The 22,987-nt window shown below is 35.3% G+C and overlaps 1 protein-coding gene across 3 annotated transcripts in view; it reads left to right on the plus strand.

The window, feature by feature from the left end:
• Positions 1-22,987, plus strand: part of USP25 (ubiquitin specific peptidase 25) — a 144,878-nt gene that overhangs the window by 34,351 nt on the left and 87,540 nt on the right. For all 3 annotated transcript variants that reach the window (XM_010376174.2, XM_030914944.1, XM_010376175.2), the window contains exons 3-4: positions 1,916-2,060; positions 13,816-13,939. In XM_010376174.2, the coding sequence (XP_010374476.1) occupies positions 1,916-2,060; positions 13,816-13,939 (269 nt within the window). The remainder of the gene's footprint in view (positions 1-1,915; positions 2,061-13,815; positions 13,940-22,987) is intronic.

Consider the following 22,987-nt stretch of genomic DNA (forward strand, 5'->3'; position numbering starts at 1 on the left):
TTCCTTTGATGTAGGTTGTGTGAAGCATAGGTATTTTTAATTTTCCAAAATTTTTGTTTCAGTTGCCAGTAGCTGGGGGAAAAGAGTGTATTTAAACCTTAATTGTTGCCCACTATAAATACTGACAAGAAGTCTACTTTTGGGCACCATAACGTCATTGATTAATTTCAGTACTTTTCATTTGAGAACATGTTTTTAGCTCTAAAAAGCAAATGAACTTCAAGTTGTGTAAATTCCTGCTGTTTTTTAAAATTATTATATGAGGTAATATATGAAAAACAGCACATTTCTTGGCATATAGTAAGTGCTCAATAAATTGTTAGCCATCGTTGCGATTTATTTTATTATTAAATTACTTATTTAACTATAGTGTATCTTACATTTTGGATGAGTCACTTAGGAATTGTCTAATGATCATGACAGATAGCATACTTGAAAGCTGTGGTGCTTCTGAAACTGCACCCTTACCCGTCTCGTCACTGACTGCTAGAATTGGGGTAGGTCTTGGGGACTTTATTCTGCCAGCTGCTCGGTCCTTAAATTCTGAAATCATCCTGATCCCACTTCTGTCATATCCCACATTTAATAAGACAGCAATAATATTGGACGCTCTCTTCTGCCCTTTCTCTCCTGTAGTCTATTCTTAATATATAGTCAGAGTAAACACTTTTAAAATGTAAGTCATACTGTGTCATTGCTTTTCAAAACACTCTACTGGCTTCTTATTACACCCATGTGCATGTCTAAGTTTTTAGGGAACCTACAGAACCTTTCATGTTCTGGTTTTCTTTTTTCTTTTTCTTTTTTTTTTCTTTGAGACGGGGTCTCGCTCTGTCGCCCAGCCTGGAGTGCAGTGACACGATATCGGCTCACTGCAAGCTCTGCCTCCCGGGTTCACGCCATTCTCCTGCCTCAGCCTCCCGAGTTGCTGGGACTACAGGCGCCCGCCACCTCGCCCAGCTAATTTTTTGTATTTTTGGTAGAGACGGGGTTTCACCGTGTTAGCCAGGATGGTCTTGATCTCCTGACTTTGTGATCCACTCACCTCAGCCTCCCAAAGTGCTGGGATTATAGGCGTGAACCCCTGCGCCTGGCCAATGCTCTTGTTTTCTGTTACAAAGATAGCTTCATTATGAATATCTGGGTTTCCTGTGTTGTTTCAGTTAACTGTCTTAGAGCTAGCGTTTTATTTGTCAGTTGTGCAGAGGATATAAAGGTGTAACTGGGCAAGTCTCTTCTCATTTTGCTGTTTTAAAAATTCTTATTCTGGCATCTGCCTTCTTCGAAATGAACTTTAGAATACTTTTATTTGGCTGTGCTTTTGATGAGAACTGTGTAAAATGTGTATGTTTAATTTGAGCAGGATTGTCATTTTGACAGTGTTGAGTATTTCTGTCCAGAGTTCTGTATGTCTTTCCATAGTTCCACATTATCAAGCCCTTCAGTACATTTTGCCATTTTCTTCCTGTGAGTCCTTGACATTTTGCTGAAATTTGCCCCTAAGTATGTATCCAGCACCCGGATTAAAAGGAATATCTTTTATTGTCCTTGTTTGTAGACGTACTAATTTAAATACCCATTTTGCACTGTTTCGTATGGCAAGTTCCAGAAGACATTTTTTAGTTTATTTGTTCAAAAGTAGAAGTTTGTGATTGACTCTTATTAAGCAGATAGGAAAGTAATGAAGACTAAGAAATTAGAGATGGATTTTTATATTGTATCAGTAGTTTTAATTAGTAGAAAAGATATTACTGTTGATACAGTATACTTTATGTATGATGCATTTACACTGTAAAATTAGAAGCATATAGATTAATTGCAAATCTAAAGCAATTTTGTTCTAGAGTGTTAGTCATGGAGAATATTGTATAAAGTTATTTCAAAACACTTGATACTCTTTTCTTGACATTTGAAGGATAGTAATGGAAACTTGGAATTAGCAGTGGCTTTCCTTACTGCGAAGAATGCTAAGACCCCTCAGCAGGAGGAGACAACTTACTACCAAACAGCACTTCCTGGCAATGATAGATACATCAGTGTGGGAAGCCAGGCAGATACAAGTAAGTTTTCTTTCTTTTCGTATTATTTTAATAGAAACATACTGAAAAACTTTTGTTGGTGTAATATATTAATGTTGCTTAAGCAGAGGTGAAGAACCAATAAAGAACTCTATTAACCTTGATTCTTTTTAGTGTAGTTGAAAAGAGCATATATTATCTTTTTCAGATTATAGGAAAAGATTTTATGTAAGTTATATGGTTTTTCGTAGAGCATTTCATATAGTATTTATTGCTTTGAAATAATCGAATAGCTGCAGTTATATTCATAAAAGGAAGAGCTAGAATTTTTAATGGGCACAGTTATTTTGTAGATTTGAAGTGCTGGTAGAGGCTTTAGTATTACTTCTGAGGTTAAAGTATTATTTCTAATTGCTGATAGGTTTACCATTTAATAAAATTTCCCTTTCCTTTTCCCCGCTTCCAAACGAAGCTTTGGTGAAGAAGTTTATTATTGTGTAATGAAATTGCCTTTCATCCAAAAGGAAAAAAGAAAAGAAAACTTGGAAAAAGTGTTTTGGAGATACACACAAATACATACATGTGGAAGATTCTATGTGGGACTTAAGTTTTTCTTCATAATATGAATACTTTATACTTGTGTAGCACACAGTTTTTCAAACTATGTTCAGTTACCTCCATGTCTCATTTTAGTTTAATAATTGTACTACATAAAAATAGTTACTTTTATGCATTATGGATTTACAAAGTTTGTTTATTGACATATATTTGGAGAGAATTTCTTATTTTGTTTGTAGACATTCTCAAAGTGAGGAGGCAACCGGAAAAGAGCTTATTTACGTAGATGGTTATTAATGTTTATTGATAAAATATTTTAATTTTTAGTTTTCAGGGTAATCTTGGTATTTTTGCTATACAGATGATCTTGTGTCAGAGAAAACTAGAATATTCCTGTCTCAGTTAATAGGTGATGGGAGAATTTTTGCAGCATCTGTAAGACAGACCCGTTTACTTAGTGTCTTAAGTTCAAGGCAAACTGTGACTTGACCCCCATCCACATTTCTAGCCTCATTTTCCACTCTTTTCCTCCTGTCATTCAACACTGTGATAATACAGAACGGCTTGAAGTTCTCTCGTACTCAGTGCTATTTAATTTCTCTGTCTTTATATGTGCTGTTCCTTCTGTTTGAATGCACTCTGGCCTTTTCCTCCCTCGCCTACTTTGTTGTGGTCTTGAAAGATTTAGCCAAAGAGCTGCTTGCTGGAGAATGTTTTTCCTGGCCTCTAGCTAGGACCAAGTGCTTCTCCAGCATCCAGGGCATGCTTCTGTCTTAATGAGCACTCTGTTATTTTGAAATGATTTCCTTGAACATTATTGGTGCTCAAAAATGTTCACTGAGTTATTTTTGATTATATGTGCAGTAAAGCTCTTTCAAAACCAATGAAAGGGAATGAAGTTGAGAAGTTTGTTGCAAAAAGTTGAAAGAGAAGTGGTAAAAATATCAGAAAATGAGTACTTAATAATATTTCGGATATTTCAAAGTTCCAAGACTCGAGGGGAAAGAGAAACTAGATGGGTGATAAAAGGGAAAAGGATAATTTTGCCTACAATGTTCCTGGTTTAAGTGAAGCAAACAGGAAATTGACTAAACAGAGATCATTGTTGTTAGTTGTGAACTCTTAATATAGATGTTATACTTGGTGACATGACATAGTATATTTATATAAAAGGGGGAAATTAGGATTATATGTGTCCTACACAAAAGAAAATATTTGCTGTGCAAAGTGAGAAAATACTGCATAAGGCAAGTGGTTACACTTGTTTAAGATTTTAGATAGGGAATAGTGAAAATATTATGGAGGACGAATAAAATTTGAATAGGTTCCCTTAGGGAGAAGGCGACCTAATTTCAGGAGGCATGTGTCTCATTTACTGATAATTAAAACTTTTTTTGTGTGTTTGTGGATCTCTTGAAAAATATTCACGAAGTAATTTTATTTTCCACTTGAAATAGAAAGTAGAGAAATGAAGTTTCTCATGTCATCTCAATTGATTGTCATATTGAGTAAATTGCTTGCTTTTGTGGTTTCTTTATCCATAAAACACATAATACATAATATGTATTAAGTGCTTTCCCTCTAATCAGGATGCCAGTTGGGATAGTGTGTCCATAAAGTTGGTTTGAGATTATTGACAGCAAACAGTTGTAGGAATTTAATGTGATTGTACTATGATAGTATCAAACCAGAAAAATAAAAAAATTAACTGATGGAGTAACAGTAATACTTTTCCATTAAACATTCCTGCCAGTAGTGTCCAAATACAGTGTTACATGGTTTAAAACTGAGAAAGTGAGGAGATGTCATGCATTTCAGCAGGTATTAAAAAAATACTCTTTAAGTGACTGTGCAGTTACTGTTGAGCAGAAATGAAGTCCTGTATTTTTAATTCTTGGAACGTATGGTAAAACATGTGGGAAGGAAAGAGAAAATAATTACAAATGGATATATATTCACATGCAGGCCTCTATTAAAAAAAATCTACCTAACTGCTGTAGGAATGTGGAAGAATAGTCAGAGTGTGAGAGTTTTCGAGGGATTGTTGTAGATATAAAAACCCTTTTTGAACACTTTCTCCATTTTGTATGAAATACATTGTTATTTAAAGGTTGACCACAGTTTCATTTAATTCTTTCAAATATGGCAGGGATTTTTATTTTCAAGCTTTTTTCCATTCTTCTTTTTTAGGTATAAAATCTCTTAAAACCAGGGCTAAAGTGGAAACAAAGTCACGCTAACTTTAAGTATATTATCTGTTGGTTGCAGTGCTGACAAAACATCTGTCTTCTGAAATAAAAATCTCTAATACCAAATACATATGCCTCCTGTTGATGTAAGCTGGCATATCACTGTTTACAATAGACTGTTTCTTTTAGAAGGAATAAAACTTTTTTTTTCTTTTTTTGCTGACTAGAAAAATGTAGTTTTTAAACTAATATCACATGGAAGTTTTATTTGGGGCATATGGAGAAATTTTTGTTTATGCATACCTGGTATGTCAGAGGCTAAACTAAATTATGTCACTGGATTTGAAAAACAATTTGTGAGCCTTCCTTTAATATTGAAGAAGTAAATGTATTTTCAGTAGTTGGACAATTATATGCCTTTTTGGTGTATTTTTTACCTTTTACTTTTGAGAAAGAAAGGAGACATACCAGGGAAAGCTTGTGCTCTGCATAAAAAAGAGTTTAGAAGTCGTATACCTGATGTCTTTGTATTACTTGATTACATTCCATACTGCAATTCTGTTGAATTCTGGGAAAAAGCCCAAATCATTTGTACTATGATTAGCAAACATTCTAGGTAGCTTTTTTTATTATTTGGATATCCTGTCCAGATCAAATATTATAGATTGTCAAATGAGTGCCTCTTGTCCCTGGTGTAAATTGAGAATAAAATTGTTTTGGAGTTTTGCTGTCAAAAACACAAATAAAAATGAGACCAGGACATAGTGCCAGGTATTGAGCATTATAGGTGTGATTAGCAGTCAGAGGAGAGATTCTGCCAAGTTTTTGTGTCACTGGCAAACTCTGTCATAGACATGACCATACAGGGTTTTTGCCCAATTTGAAATCTAATAGTAATGCTTTTTATTTCGTGACCATTAAATTCTTTGGAACATTTTTAAAACAGGAAAAAAACAGTATATGCTCTCCAGAACAAGATGTGCTACAATTGAGTGATCAAAAGATAAGAGGAATTTGGGTAGGTAATTTTAACACAGAAAGTAATGCCACATATTGACTTAAGTTTTAGAGAAATTGGTATAAGACTTGGAATGAGTGTTAGGTGGTAAGACTCTTCAAACATCTATAAGCCATGTTTTTTTTTTTTTTCTAAAACACCTTGAATTATTTGGAAAGATGACATAGAAAGGGAGGAAAACCTGAAGGTTCTATCCTAGAATTCTAGTTATGGCTATCTTGCTTGGCCACAGTAATAGTGATTTAAACTGTGATAAATAGATCCAATTCTAGTGCTTTTATTCTTAGGATGATTCGCTTATGCTAAAAAGTTTAGGATATTATTAATTGAACACTGATACTTTTCCCACTGCCCAGGTAACTTCAGTTTTTCCCTAGGAATTTCTAAGATGTAAAACGGTTTTTGATGACTCACAGAAAGTCAAAATGAAGCCTAAAACGTGAGATGCTAAATGGTGTGAAAATTAGGTCCAACTGATAGGTGCAATTAGATGCTTCAGATTGATTAGATGCATTTTATTAGATATGAACTGCAGAATGACTTGTATAACTCGATTTTTCTTCAGTTTTGGGTTAGAATGATAGCCATGGTCTTTGTACTTTTGTTGACTAACATGGAAGATTAATTTTACTTGTTTTCACAATAAAAATTGAAAAACAGTAGAATTAATGACAAAACTCTGGAATGACTCCCTTACTACTCATTTTCCTTACTTACCAATGCTGCCACTGTGATTTTAGCAGCTATTATTAGAAACAGAACTAGACCATTTAAAGCTGAGCTGTTCAATATAGTTGCCGCTAGTCACACGTGGCAATTAAAATGAAATAATATTGAAATTCTGTTTCTCAGTTGCACTTGAAATGCGTAATTCTGGTGGCTACCAGATCAGTGCAGATAATGCAGCATTTCCATCATCACAGAAAGTTCTAATTTACAATACTCTGTTAGAGAATCTGAATTTAACAGTGAGAAAATTGGAAAAGTAGGAACATCTGAAGGAAACTGAGAGCAAGGGAGAATGGGAGAGTGGAGTGGGAAACACTTTATATTGTTTATGTCTTCTAGCTTTGAAGATTCTTGCAACATGATACCTTACTATGCTGTCTGCCCTTTCACTTGAAAGATGTTGAATAGATGGAGGATATGTTCTCATCTTCTGATCAGTGCCACTGTGAAGATGACTCACCAGTGTTTAGCTCTGTTCCCTATTTCTGTAACAAATATTTATGATATGTTCTCATCTTCTAATCAGTGCCACTGTAAAGATGACTCACCAGTGTTTAGCTCTATTCCCTGTTTCTGTAACAAATACTTATTGTCTAATATGTAGCAAGTACTTTCATGGATCATTAAGAAACCATACAGAGTCTCAGTTTACATAGAGGGAAGACAGTACACAGTAAACAAACAGTATCAGATAGTAATAAGTAGTTCCTGAAGAACCGTGGACCTGGATGTAGACAGAGAAGGTGGTGGGGGTGTGCTTGTCGGCTGGGCGTAGGATAATACGTGATTTTAGGTAGTGTGGAAGAGCTCATATTTGTACAGACACCTGAGCGAAGTGTGAGCATGAACTTTTTGGCTTTCTGGAAGTTGTGCATCCCAGGCCAGGGCCTGATGCAGCAGTGTGTTGGCCCTCGAGATGAGTGGTGAGGACACAACCTTGTTGAAGCTGAATGAGTGAGAGTAGGAGTGGCAGCATTCTCGTTTCTGAGCTCTTGCTGCACATCCTGATGTTCATATTTGCCTTTCTTTCTTAAGGGTATTTCCATTCTTCTCGTGGTCCAGGGTTTTGTTTTGTTTTGTTTTTCTTTTCATAGCTCTTCTATCAGTCTCCCAAAACAACCATTTGGTTTGCAGATCTGTCAGTTTTTATCTGTAGACTTTTCCCTTCAGTTACTCCTGCCCTGCTACATATTCTTATTGCAACTCTTCTCAAACTTCACTACCCAGTTTTTTTCTGCTCTTGCACTCCCTTACTTAGAAATCTTTGCTGACAGTAAATATAAACTTGGCTTATTTTTTTCAAGTATTTCCCATAGGTTTATTCTATATAGATAAGGAAAACAGTGGAATAACTCTTTTTTTCCTTCTGATTTTAAAATCTTTACATATATAATAATTCAACTAGATTATGGGCCAACTAGGCTTTTGTGAACTTACTTAGAAACCTGAGGTTCAAGTAAGATTCACTTACATAATTCATATTCCCATTTAATATAATATTTCCATGGGAAAGTGAATTATGAGTTAGGAGCAATGCATATATTATGTTTGAAGTCTAGTTCATTGATAAGTTGATGACTAGCATGTATTTTGGAGTTAGCAGAGAAATGTTTGATAGTTGGTGTATAAGTTTTACTCAAATGGTATTCCTTTGAAAGTGAAAGATTTAGTAGGATGAGTATCATGTTTTGGTATATATTTCTGATTTTACAGGAAAAATGTTTTAATTTGGACTCTCTTAAAAATGTAGATTGCTGCTTAGATGCATTTGTAACATGATTTTGTACAGTGGCACCCAGCTAACTCTTCCCATGTTTGTGCTATTGAATTGTGTTCACGCCAATACTAGAGGGAGGGTTGGTTACAAATAATGTTTTTAGTGTTTTACCAAGGTCTTGCCTTGACACAGATATGAAAGTATTAATAATGCTCTAGCATTGAGATGTAAGTTTTACAAAGGCTAATTTTTATAACTGATTTTACCAGTTAGAAGCTGTTTACAGCCAGACTTATTCTCTGTTTCTTTTGTAAGCATTTGAGAATATTGAGTGCTAGTTTTTATTATAAATTGATAATTCATTACATGTTTTACACAAATCATTATTTCACTAAGTCCAGAAAAAGAATAAATTGGATTTAACCAGTCTGTTGAAATAACATTTTACTTTTGTTTACTGGTCTTAAAATTATATGAATTTGGTATGTGAGGTTATCTTTCAGGATTGCATTTGATATATGAGGCATATTTCAGGATCATATGTGAGGACCGTATATGAGGGATCTTTCAGGATTTAGCTATCTTTCAGGATTGTCATATTGTTCTAAAATACCCTATGAAAAGCAGCAGCTTTATGGAGTAATAGGAAGATCATGGAGAAAATTGCTACAATTACAATGAAATTAAAATAATAAATAAACCTCCTCCATTGCTTAAAGGAAAAATTCCCAGCTTTTCAGTTAAGGACTGTTAAACGTCTCTGGTCTCAACCAACTTTTCTGGCATTAAAGACTACTATTCCTCTATACCAGGGATTGGAGACTCAGATTCCCAGCTGGGGTACACGTGTGCCTGTATATTGAACCCTTCGCTATCAGAGCTGCTAGGAGAGGCTGGAGTAGCTGGAGCCATTTAGTGTGGTCATTCTAGCCACAAGCAGCTTTATCCTTTTACACCCATGTAAGGTACAAGATACGCAAGGATGCAAGGGCAAGGAAGATAATGTGAACGTGTATGGCTGGCCAAGCTGGGGATGGGGGCAAAATGGAGAGTGAATATTCTATCTAAAGAGAGCTGCTGCTGCTGCTACTACTACAACACTAGCTTTGTCAAAATGATTATTGCCATGCAGGGATCATGTAACCAGGTTTTCTGATTTTTTTTTTCCTCCCGGAGCATGAGGGAAGAAATACTTATTACTGTACACATACAGTCTCCTAATCTTTATCTTTTGCCAGTTATTTCAGATATTTTTAAATCACATTGTAAAAACCAAAGAAAACCATTTTCAATTATGATTTGTTTCATAAAAAACATTTATGTCTAAGAACATGGAATAGATGGTGATTTTTGTTATTTTTGCTCTCAGGACCCCTTTACACTCATTAAGTTATTGAGGACCTCAGAGCTTTTGTGTACAATAAAAATTTAACTATTTTAGAAATTAAAACTGAGAAAAGCTTAGGCTATTAATTCATATTAAAATATCAATCTATTATGTTTGAATAACATATTTTATGAAAAATACATTTTCTGAAACAAAATGGTGAGAAGAGTACATTGCTTTACATTCTTGCAAGTCTTGAATGTCTGCCATGTTAGAGGAGAACTCCAATGTGCTTCTGAAGGTTTGCATTCTGTTGCGATAAGTTGTTTTGGTTGAAGTTTGTGAAGAAAATCTGGGTTTACACAGATAATAATTTAGAAAAGGGAGGAGTATTTTAACTGATAATCAGATAATAATGGATATTCTTTTTAATGCTGTACCCAAACTTAACAGATGGTAATTTCTTAAAGATTAGTTGTGATGTGGAATTCAAAATCTCATCAGTTATTCTATAGTGGTATTAATGACCTTTTCATATTATGTTGCATTAAAATCCATTAATGTTTCTTGCTTTTTGAATGGATCTTTTACCTATGCATGATTTTGTAACACTGTGCATTGGTAATTTGAAAAGATTTCTTTTTAAATGCTTGAAGAATGTCTACTATAAGAAAAAGTTGAATTTGTTAATATCACCACTCATATACAAGCCTTTAAGTATTGAGAAGATATCAAGCTCACACTGGTAGAAACAGGTTTTTCAAAGTTTAGATTTTTACTTGAAAATTCCATACTAATCATTGTCAACAGATACATTTGTTTTCCTTAGAGCAACAGGCTCACTTTTTTTCTCAGACAACATCTGCTAAATACTGAAGTCTGAATAATTCTAGTTTGTAGTTTGTTAGTTTTCCTTTTAAATAAAAATTGCATTCCATGGGAAAAATCAGTTGAGCTGTAACTCATTTTGCACTAGTTATTAGCAACAGCATACTGTGGCTATATCGCAGAAGTACTTTATGTGTACTTCTTATGTTAGAATTAAGCATAAATCAAGGTTTGAGATATTGTAAAATTAGGTTTAATCTTTTCGTCAAGAACATAATTCTAAAAGAAACGGACTTGGCTTCTGTTTAAAACAGTGAGTTGAGTGTGTGTCTTTTTGACTAATACAATGAATTACACAACTTGGTGCTGCTGCCTTGATTTGTGCTAAGATGCTGCAGTTTCATTCAATATTGTTTTGCATCATTGGTGCAAATGTGACTACAGTACAAAAGGCAAATAATATCTGAGTATTATTATTTTTTTATTTGAGGACCTTCCTCCCTTTTCTCAGAGGGGCCCTGGGGACCCCAAGGATCAATGGAACATATTTGAAGAACTGCTAGCAAGGCAGAAAGATCACTGGATTTAAGTTAGAAGACTTAAATTTTGAAGCCTGTGCACCATTCTGTCTTCTTATGATGTGCATCATTTCTCAGAACTTCAGTGATTTCATTTATAAAATACGTTGGGGGGAAAAACACATCTTTTTTTTTTTTTTTTTTTTGCTTTTTTGTTGCTTGAATTACAATTGATAAATTAGGAAAAGGTGAAGTGTAAGTTGTTGCTATTTTTAAATTAGTTTTGGCTGTAGCCCATTTGTTTTACTTTTCAGTCATGATACAGTAAACATTCTAGAAATTTTCAAATAAGGAATTTAATACAGGGGAGCTAGGTTCTTTAAAAAAAATCACTGGAAGTACTAGAGGAAAGCTCTAGCTCAGCCTTCTGAAATGACTCCCACATCATTGCAGGACTGATCAGTTAGGGAAGCTGCTACTTCTGTCACAGTTAGGAAAGCGGCCTCTAGGACTACTGAGTTCAAGAACATACTTCTATAGCTGCAGCCCAGGAAACAGGAAGCCGGGATTAGGTAATTGCCACTGAGCTATGCCTGGAAGTTGGAATGCAAAGTCTAGTTGCCATTTATATTCCATCTCTTGACATTCTTAAAGCTGGAAATTGGAGCCTGGAATACTACTGTAGAACAACTTAAATCTTTTCAATCACACTAGAGAAAACAGCCAGAGGCAACAGGATAATGGCTTCCCCCCATCACTCTGCCTTCCGTATCTCATGTTAGTGCATTCTAATGGATGAGGCCTAAATTTCATCCAAAACCCTAACTGCCAGTGAATAAGGAAGATAGTTTTTCTGGTGTTTTTTTTTTTTTTTTTTTTTTTAATGTTTAATTTCTATAGTTGAAGAAAGTAAACTTAGGAGAATGAGATAATGGAATCTGACTGCTGATTAATCACATACCTAAACCCTGTTTTTCTGCTTCTCTGTGATTTTCAAATTGTTTCCACTTTTCATTGTCCTTTCATTACTTACCTAAGTTCTAGCCATTTTAATAACCAAGATAGCTTTCATATTTATGAGGCATTCCATACCTTTTTTTCCTCACTGCTTCATCAGTGTTTACGCTCAACTGTCCAGTTCTGGGTTACACTCATCTTCAGCTGTGGTCTGGGTGGACTTGGATTTTGTAACCAGACTTATAAAACCTTTGGCCTGCTGTGGTCTGTAAAGTGATTCACCATTTCAATTACTATGCTATATAAATCTTTCACATTTTATTTGCTTGAATTTTTTTGGGGGGGCTCTACTTAATATACTTCTGTGAAGTTTTTTTATAATCTCTAAAGACATTAAAAAAGGCACCACTGCCTCCTTCCATGATCAGGTATTCTTTCTAATATTTTAAATCGTCTTACAAGCTACTATTTGGAGAACCTGTGGAGAAAAATAGAAGTAGACTCTGGAAAACATCAATATATATTACGTTTTTTCATTAAATATGTAATATGCTTTTCTAGCATCTATGTAAAACCTTATAGCCGTATGGTAAAATAAAGCCACCTTATCCATCCTCTATCCTCTTTGTTTTTTTTTTTCCTCTTCTAAAGTTGTATGATTACAAAGAAAACATTTTTAACATGTCTAAAATACACCAGCCTGGGCAACAAGCAAAACCTTGTATCTACAAAATATTAAAAAGAAAATTAGCCAAGTGGTGCATGCCTGTAGTCCTGGCTACTCTGGAGGTTGGGGTGGGAGGATCACTGGAGCTCAGGAGTTTGAGATTGCAGTGAGCTATGATCATGCCACTGCCCTCTAGCCTGGGTGACACAGTGAGACCCTGTCTCTAAAAAATAAAATACAAATAAGTAAAATGAAGGCAAAACATGTCCAAAATACAAATAAGCATAATCCCAACCATGAAAAGATAATAACAGATAGTTTCTGTTTCTGATCATATTGTTCTGATCATAATCACCTGTTACCACTTCCCTACTTAACAGTATACTATGATTTCTATCATTGTTTAAATGATAATGGGAGTATTTATCATTGGCATTGTCTGGGGGAAATTGACCAATATATTGGGAAATTGGATTAAAAGTCATTTTTATTGAAGGCGGTATTGGTTGTAACCTTTATTCTTTGGAAAAAGAATTAATACTTAATAGCATCAAGGCCATTATTTTCTGTTAGAAGAGGGCTAGTTTCATTCACTTGTATATTTCTTCATTTTTATGAAATGAGAATCTTGTTTTAAATTAAAAGGACTGCATATTTATTAAATAATTCAGATTGTGTAGAAGTATTTAAATAGAAAATAAAAGGTTCTTATACTTCCTCCTCCTATAACTTTTTTCCTCAGAGTTAACCACTGTTAATAGTTTGGCACATTCTTCCAGAATTTAAAAAATGTGTATGTAAATGTACATCTGTGGTCAGTTTCTGAAACATCAATTTTTGAGGGCAAATTGTTAATTACTGTAATTTGATAATGTCTAGATGGTAGTAGTATGGACAGAATGTAATGTGTATGTAATTGGGTTAACTTCAGAAAGCAGAAATGTAAATGTTTAATTGTATTGATTTCAATTTTTGTTGATAAACTGTTCTCAGCAGTCTCTCTTCTTATTAGCTTTTAATAAGAGACCTCATAGTAAATATGGAGATTTTCTGCAGTGAAATATATTTCTACTTACTGCTTTAGGTATATTTTATCAAAAAAATCAAGTTACTGAGTATAACCAGTTAAAAATGTGTTTACATTTATTTTTAGATAGGCTTTTAGAAATACAAAATTAGTTGGTACTGACTGGTTTAAATAGTATTATTGGATATAACATCTCCATAATAAGAATTACCTTTCATTTTGTTTTACTTTTAATTTTGAGAAAGATAGTTTTGCTTTTCAGATGTGATTGATCTCACTGGAGATGATAAAGATGATCTTCAGAGAGCAATTGCCTTGAGTTTGGCCGAATCAAACAGGGCATTCAGGGAGACTGGAATAACTGATGAGGAACAAGCCATTAGCAGGTAAAAACATAATTTGTATAAAGCAGATATAAGTACTTTTAAAAATAGAAATCATTAATTGGGTTAAATTAATTTTAAGAGGTAATAAGATATACTTTGTTACTCTAAACTAGTAATATGCTTGTGTATTTTTAAATTTTATGTAACGGAAATCTTCATATTTAGTTTTGATTGCAATTGGGTTTAGATTTTTAAGATTTTGGGTTGGTGTTATGAGGAATTACATTTAGGTACATATTTTAATATTTTTTTCATTTTTTTTTGTCCTCTAATCTTTTTTGGATGCACTGTTCAATTTAGAACAATTTATAGCAAGGGTTAGCATCCTTTTTCTGTAAAGGGCTAATAGTAAATATTTTTGGCTTTGTTGGCTATAGGGTTTCTGTTATAGCTATTCAGCTCTGGTGCCATAATGCAAAAGCAGCCATAGCTAATACATAATATAATGAGCTTGGCTGTATCCTAATAAATCTTGGTGTATAAAGGCAGCTAGTTGAATTTGTTCCCTTGACTGTGGTTTGCCCACCTCTGATCTATAGTATGATAATATGTTTATATATTTTTTTCAAATAAATGGGCAGGGCTCCAAGATGTGTGCTAGAATGCTGTTTTTAATTTAATAACCAAAACTTTTTAGTTTGAAACAGTTTGATTCATCTAAGGACTAAATATACATTTGGTTTTCATAATACCTCTAAAAATGGAGATACAATGATTTAATAAACCATTAAATTATAACTAACTGTAATCCTCCAAAGAACTATTTGAAGGTAGTGGTAACTCTATGTTACTGCAGAAGAAATTTAGCTTGCAAGAGGTTAAATGCTTTTTCCAAAGGCACACAGCTCAGATGCGTCTTATGACTTTAATGCTCTGTTCCTTTAACATAGTCCTTTGGTAACAGAATGTACCAAATTTCTCAGGTAATTTTTCTTGGCATAATATCAATAGGATATTTCTTTCCAAGTAATCAAAGATTACTATATGGTAGGAAATGTTTCAAAATGCTATATTTAGCAAAGGTATATAATTTTTTATCATAGTGCGACTTTTTAATGTCTTTAAATGTTACTTTGGAAACTACTTTGTAAGACATTATATTATGTAAAGACTTAATTAAAATCTGTTGTCTGCTGGGCGCAGTGGCTCAGACCTGTAATCCCAGCACTTTGGGAGGCCAAGGCGGGCGGAACACGAGGTCAGGAGATCGAGACCATCCTGGCTTACACGGTGAAACCCCGTCTCTACTAAAAATACAAAAAAATTAGCTGGGCGTGGTGGTGGGTGCCTGTAGTCCCAGCTATTCAGGAGGCTGAGGCAGGAGAATGGGATGAACCCGGGAGGCGGAACTTGCAGGGAGCCCAGATTGCGCCACTGCACTCCAGCCTTGGCGATAGAGCGAGACTCTGTCTCAAAAAAAAAAAAAAATCTGTTGTCCCCCTCGTTAGTTGTGGCTAATATTTATTGCCAGGAATTTTAAATGAAAACCAAAAAGTACGTAGTTAGGCTTGTTTTCTGAAGCATTTGAGAAATTCTGTGAATTGGGCTTTTTCTTTTTCTTTTTAAAACGTGTATTGCAATACATAATTGTCTTGAATAATTATAAAACTTGATAATACTTAAACTTTGAGAAATATTTTAAATACAAAACACATGAGTTGGATTTCATATGTAAGGGGCATGATTATGTGAAAAGGGTTATGAAAAGAATGTATACTTGATACAAATATTATTTTTAAAATTATACTTTTGTTTATATGAATCTATATGAGCATATGAATATAAAATGTATGTGAGCTTATATTCCCAATTAGTATCAGTAGTTCTATTATGTGTTTTCTAATTAAAACAGCATGTACTAATTATATAATAAAAGTAAGATAATATAAAAAGGGATGAAGGCCGTTCCTAATTTGATACTCAGTTCAATGTATATGTTATATTATTGTTTTGGATAGTTGTTTTTATCCAAAATGGCAAAACAAAATCTCTGCAGATAATGCTTTTTTTCATTCTAGGTCTTTTACATTTTAATATAATTTAAAAAGAGTAAATATTTAGTAGATATTATTATTGTAGGTGACATAGAGATTTGGCATAGTGTAACATGCCATAAAACTATACTCCCTAGAAGTAAAAGAGGCATATTAATTATGTGTAAATTCAATAACCTGTAATGAACAAATGGGTGTTCAATGCAAAATATGCATTTAATAAACTCATATGTAAATCATGTTGTATTAGAAAAAGGGGATGCGGAGAGTTCTAGCTAAACATTATCAGAGATATATTTGCTCCTGTGGGTTTATTAAGGTATGGAACTCTAAATTCAAAAGAGAAGATGATGCATTTTAAAGGAAGACATTTATATATTATGCTAAAAGTAAATTAACTCCTTCTTCATTACTGAAGTTCATATAGGGAAAATCTTTGCAAATAAAATTCCAGAATCATTTGCTTATTATATTTTAGTAGAGGTAATTTAATGTGAAGTTACACATTAGGATACTACATTGTGTATAATTAGATGAGATAAAGCCTATCTTTTTACATCTTAGAATCCTGTGTTTAGACATTTATATATTTCATGATAAAATTTTTTAAGTACAACGTTTTTAAAGTATTTATATACTTTTTAGTGTCAGAATTGGATGTATTTATTATCTCTTGATTGTCACTTCCAGGACACAAGTGGAATAGGGACAGCTGAAATTTGTTAATAAACTACATTGTGACTGGTTTGTGTCTATAGTATATTTCTTGTGAAAATGGCTTGCCTCATGAAATAACTTTGAAGTGCCTCATTAGAAGATAGTGCTAAGTTTTCTAGCTAAAATTGTTACAAAGAGCATGCACCTTCAACTATTTCAAGAAATGGTAGATTGCAGATTATCTTTTTTCCTCATTACTTCTGTGTTTCAGCTAGTTATTTCTTATTATCTTCAGCCTGGAGTTGCCATTGGGGAAAGAAAGAAGGATCATGTCCAGGAATAGTCAGGGTGGAATTCTGAATTATTAAAATAGGTCTGTATAACGCCTGCATTTTTTATCCTTATCATTACTGAGGAAGCAGCTGTGAAGGGGAACTGCCTAAAGATGGTGTGTGAAACAGGAGTGGATGAGGGAGGCAGAGTTAGAAATCTTTTAAAATTGATCTTTAAGGAGGATTTCAGTGCTCAATAATACCAGATACTTGTGGATGCTAGGGAGCATGGAAGGGCCATCGAATAACCATCAAGGTGCATTATGTCAGGTTATAGATGGCCTGGAAAAGTAAGAAATATGACACAGATTAGTTTCCAGGGCCACAAGGTTGTGGCTGTAGGTGACTGATGAACAGCAACAGTGCAACTTGAAAAAGTATCAGCAGCAGTGAGGTACCACTGATATCCCCAGGAAGAGGGGTCAACTGGCCGATGTAATCAGTCTGTCCGGCTGGCAGGAGCCACACCCCATGCAGTCAGATACACAGGTCAGCTTTTGGTAGGAGTCACACGTCTGACAAGTCGTGGTAGCCTCTGTGTTAGAAACATAGCGCTCCTTAATGTGTACTTTGCATATGATTGCAGATGTGATTCTGTTTTGGGTATTATGATTGTGGCAGGGGTGGTGGTCTGGGTTGTGCAAGTTTGATCAAAAGCTTTATTCTGTTCATCTCATTGAAGAACACATTAGAGCATTCATCCATCACAGTGGCTAAAATTAAAAAGACTGATGGGAAGTGATGTCAGCAAGATCACCGACTAGAGTTGCTTGGCTCTCATCCCCCTCGTGAAAAGGAACCAGAACAATAAATACGTTTATTTTATCTGGAGTGACTGAGGAAATGCACTGGAGAGCACCAGGAGAACGGCAAAGTCCCTATGGAGCGTAGAGTCAAGAATAGCTCCACAGGGAGGAGAGCAAAGTATCCTGTCTCTGCCATACTGTCTCCCCTGCCAGGACTGAATCAGAGCCGGGAGTTCCTCTTCTAGGAAGGAAGGTAAGCTGGGAATCATCAGAACTCATCACCGCCGCAGATGCCAGCAGTCACTGCTACAAGAGAGTTCCCCAGTCCTCGCAGGTCCCAAGTCCAGCATAAACAGTTGCTGAAAGTACATGTGGCTGCATTCCCCCAGAGCCGGAACCTTTTTGATACTCTGCACCCCTGCAATCCGAGCAGCTGAGGGATGGCACAACTGTGATGAAACCAAGCCCACATCTGGAGTGCTTCTGACTTGGAGGCCAGTAGCCACTCTGTATCCCAGAGGCATTGCCTTCTTTCTGCAAAGTTCACACAAGTGCCTCTAGCATTAATATTCTGGCTACTTGGAGCCTAGGCTCAAAGTTATTACTGGGGCCCTGATGCCTAAACCCACAAGGCTCCCTATTACCTAGGGAAGCAGTTGGGCCTGCGTGGCAGGGCAGCCCTGTGCAGCCACTAGGCTAGTGTACACCTGTCCCTGGCTCAGTAGCTGGCCTGGAGGTGGCCCTACCCCAAGGGAGAGAGTAGTGTACAGCTAGTGGGCCTGTGTGAACTTGCTCCCAGCTTGAACAGCTGGCCCAAAGGTTGTCTGCTTGTATCACTGGAGGATTCTGCACAGCTGCTGGGCCACAGTTGCCTGCCTTTAGTCCAGTAGCTGGTTTGGAGGCATTCTATCCACAGCTCAACCCTGCATCACCAGAGTCACGCACAGCCTCCAGACCTGCATGCATCTACCCCTGGCCTGATAGCCAGCCCAGCAGTAACCCTGCCATTCAGGAAAGACCATCGTACAACCTTTCTGGCCTGCTGCATCAGCATGTGCCTGGCCAACAACCAGCCTGTTGCCCCCAACTCCAGAAAAACCATGCCACCACAGTCATGCTCTCCTGCACACTAGGTCACTGAGATAATCACGGACATCGCAGGTGAGGATTCCAGCTGAATAATGTGTATGGAGACCACACTACTGAGTCCACCCTGAACCAAAGTCAACACACCATTTCCAGTCAGCACGCTAGGCCCCATCGATAGGAAAAAGCCTCTTCTTACGAAAGCTGCTCATTAAAATTGGAAAAAGCAATTGTTCATTAGATGCACAGATACCAACATAGAGACAGAAGAATCATGAAAAAGCACGGAAACCTGTCACCTCCAAACCTGGTGTCCAAACCTGGCACCACAATGCACCTTTAGTAACAGAATCGAAAGAAAAGAATATTTATGAAATGCATGAAAAATAATTCAAAATAATGACATTAAAGAAGCTTCTGAAATGTAAGAGAATACAACAATTTAACGAAATTAATAAAAAAAAATCCATGAGCTGAGTGAGAAATTGAACAAAGATATTACGGAGAGGAACAAAACAGAAATCTTGGAGCTTGAGGAATTCAGTGAATGAAATAAAAAAAAAAAAAAATACAATTGAGAGTCACAGTAACAGACTAGAACAAGCAGAATAATGCATTTCTGAACTTGAAGACAGATCTTTTGAAATAACACAGTCAGAAGAAGAAGAAAAAAAAAAGAAAACCAAAGAATGAAGAAAGCCTGTGGGACTTACCAAACACCATTAAGCAAATCTATATTCATATTATGAGAGTGCCAGAGAAAGAAGAAGTGAAGAAAGGCATAGACCACCCAATTGGTTAAATAGATTGTCTGTTCTCTTCTTCACTTCTTGGAAGAAAGTATTGGGAAGTTATGGACATCTAGGAATAAAAAGATCCCCAATAAAATTCAACCCCCGAAAATCCTCTCAAAAGTACACAATTCTAAAAGCTGTAAGACAAAAACATTACGTCACATATACGGGAATTCCCGTTACGCTGTCAGTACATTTCTCAGCAGAGACTGTACAAGACAGGAGAGAGTGGGATGACATATTCACAGTGCTGGGAAAAAAATAAATAAATTGTCAGCAAAGAATATATCCAGCAGTGCTATCCTTAAGAAATGAAAAAGAAATAGAGACGTTCCAGACAAGCAAAGGTGACATAATTCATCACCACTAGACTGGTCTTACAGAAACACCGGAAATAATAGGAAATGAAAGAATGATTAATATCTTGAAAATATGTGAAAATACAAAACTCATCAATATAGGCAAATCCATAATCATATTCAGAATACCCCAGTGTTAAAATGGTGCTGTGTAATTCCTTCAGTCCTCTAATATGAAGGTTTAAAGTTAAAAAGGTCAGAAACATCAACAGCTACAATTAGTGGCTGAGGAACACATGAAAGATAAAGATGTGACTGGGCACGGTGGCTCGCCCCTCTAATCCCAGCACTTTCCCAGCTGAGGTGGGCAGATCATCTGAGGTCAGGAGTTTGAGACCAGCCTGATCAACATGAAAAAACCCAATCTCTACTAAAAATACAAAATTAGCTGAGCATGGTGGTTCATGCCTATAATCCAAGCAACTTGGGTGGCTGAGACAGGAGTATGGCTTGAACCCGGGAGGTGGAGGTTGCGGTGAGCCGAGATCATGCTCTTGCACTCCAGCCTGGGCGACAAGAGCGAAACTCCGTTTCCAAAAAAAAAAAAAAAAAGATGTAAATTATAGCAATCAAAACACTAAACATGGCGGGGTAGGGGGGTGAGGAGAAAAAGTCTAGATTATTTTTGTGTGACCAAAGTTAAGTTGTTATTAGCTTAAAATAGTCTGTTGTGACTATAAAACTCTTTATGTTAGCTCCATGGTAACCACAAGAAAAATTATAGTAGATAGACAAACGAGAAAGGAAACAAAGCTTAGCATTATAGAAAACCACCAAACCATGGAAGTAAACAAGAGGGGAAGAATCAAATGAAGGATCTTCAAAATATTGAGAAAACAAAATAGCATGAGTATTTTATTACTTATCAGTAGTGACCATGAATGTAAGTGGATTAAATTCCCCAATTAAAAAATACAGAGCAGCTAGATGGATTAAAAAAAAAAAAGACCCAACTATATGTTGCCTGCAAGAGACATACCTCATCATTAAATATAAACATAGACTGAAAGTGAAGGGATGGACAGAGATACCCCATGCAAATGCAAACCAAAAGTGAGCAGAAGTAGCCATACTTGTACTAGATACAGTAGGCTTTAAGTAAAAAACTGTAAGAAGAGACAAAGTCATTATGTAATAATAAAAGGATCAATTTGTCAAGAACAAAACTGTAAATAAATAAGCATTGAACACCAGAATATCCAAATAGATAAAGAAAATATTATTAGATTTAAAGGGGGAAATAGACTTCAGTACAACAGTAGTAGGGACTTCAGCATCCACTTTTAACAATAGACAAATGATTTAGAAACATGAGACTTAAACTACACCGTGGACATTTACAGAACATTAACGGCTGCAGAATACACATTCTTCTCAACTGTACATGGAATATTCTCCAGTAAAGATCATATGTTAGAGATGGTATCAGGTATTTTACCGGATCACAACTATATAAAACTAGAAATCAACAACAAGAAAAATATTAGAAACCAACAAATACATGGAAGTTAATATGCACCTTAATAACCAATGGGTCATTGAAGAAATTAAAAGGGTAGTTAGAAAGTTCGCTGGGACAAAGGAGCATGGAAACACATTATACCAAAACCTATGGGACACAGTGAAACCTGTTCTAAGTGGGAAGTTTATGGCAATAAATGCCTGCATCAGAAATGAAGAAAGATTTCTAATAAACAGCTTAACTGTGCAACTCAGAGAAACTTGAAAAGCAAGAACAAACTAAACCCAAAATTGGTAGGGTGGAAAGAATAAAGCTTAGAGCAGAAGTAAACAAATGGAGACTAAAAAAGCAATTCAAAAGATCAATGAAATTTTTTTGAGAAGATAAACAATTAACAAACCTTTAGACTAAGAAAAAAAAAAAAAAGACTCAAATAAGTAAAACCAGACATGAAAAGTGGAACATTACTAATGTATCACAGAATTGGAGGATCACAAGAGACTATTATGAACAACTGTATACCAAAAAATTCTAGAATATAGAAGAAATGGATAAATTCTTGAACACACAACCTACCAAGATTAAATTGAGGAGAAATGGAAAAAAATAAGCAGACCACAATGAGTGAGAGAATTGAACTACTAAAGCCTGACATAAAAAAAAAGCCCAGTTTCTGATGGCTACATTACCGAAGTCTATCAAACATTTAAAGAGCAACTAATATTAATTCTCAGACTATTCTGGAAAATTAGAGAGGAGGGAATACTTCCAAACTCATTTTATGAGGCCAGCATTACCCTGATTCAAAAACTAGACAAGGATACAACAAAAAGAAAACTACAGGCCAGTATCCCTGATGAACCTAGATGCAGAAATTCTCAACAAGATTCTAGCAAGCCCAGTTCAACAACATATTAAAAACGTCATCCACTATGATCAGGGTTCATCCCAGAGATGCAGGGATGGTTCAACATACACAAATCAATAAATGTGATGCATCACATTAACAAAGAGAACGAAAACCATATAATTTCAGTAGATGCAGAGAAAAGCACATTACAAATTTTAACATCCCTTCATGCTAAAAACTCTCAAAATAGAGAAAGTGTGTACCTCAACACAATAAAGACCATAGTTGAGAAACCCACAGCTAGTAGTATGCCGAATGGGGAAGAAAATGAAAGCTTTTCCATTAAGATCAAGAACCTAACAAAGATGCACACTTCCAGCAATCCTATTCAACATAGTAATGGAAGTATTTGAGCGGTTAGGCAGGAGAAAGAAATAAAAGACATCGAAATTGGAAAGGAGAAAGTAATCTGTTTTCAGATTACATCTTATTAATTACATTAATTAATTACATTACATTAATCATATTACAATATGATCTTAAGTATAGAAAACCCTAAAGAGTTGACCAAAAAACTGCTAGAACTCATAAATGAATTCAGTAGAGTTGTAGGACACAAAGTTAATGTACAAAAATCAGCACTTGTATATGCTAATTGTTAGTTATTTGAAAAATTAAGAAAATTTCATTTACAATAGCTACAAAAAGTCAAGATACCCTAAGAATAAACTTAAAGAGATAAAAGATCTCTACACTGAAAACTATAAA

The sequence above is a fragment of the Rhinopithecus roxellana genome, chromosome 13, assembly GCF_007565055.1.
Source record: "Rhinopithecus roxellana isolate Shanxi Qingling chromosome 13, ASM756505v1, whole genome shotgun sequence".
Classification (NCBI taxonomy): Eukaryota; Metazoa; Chordata; class Mammalia; order Primates; family Cercopithecidae; genus Rhinopithecus; species Rhinopithecus roxellana.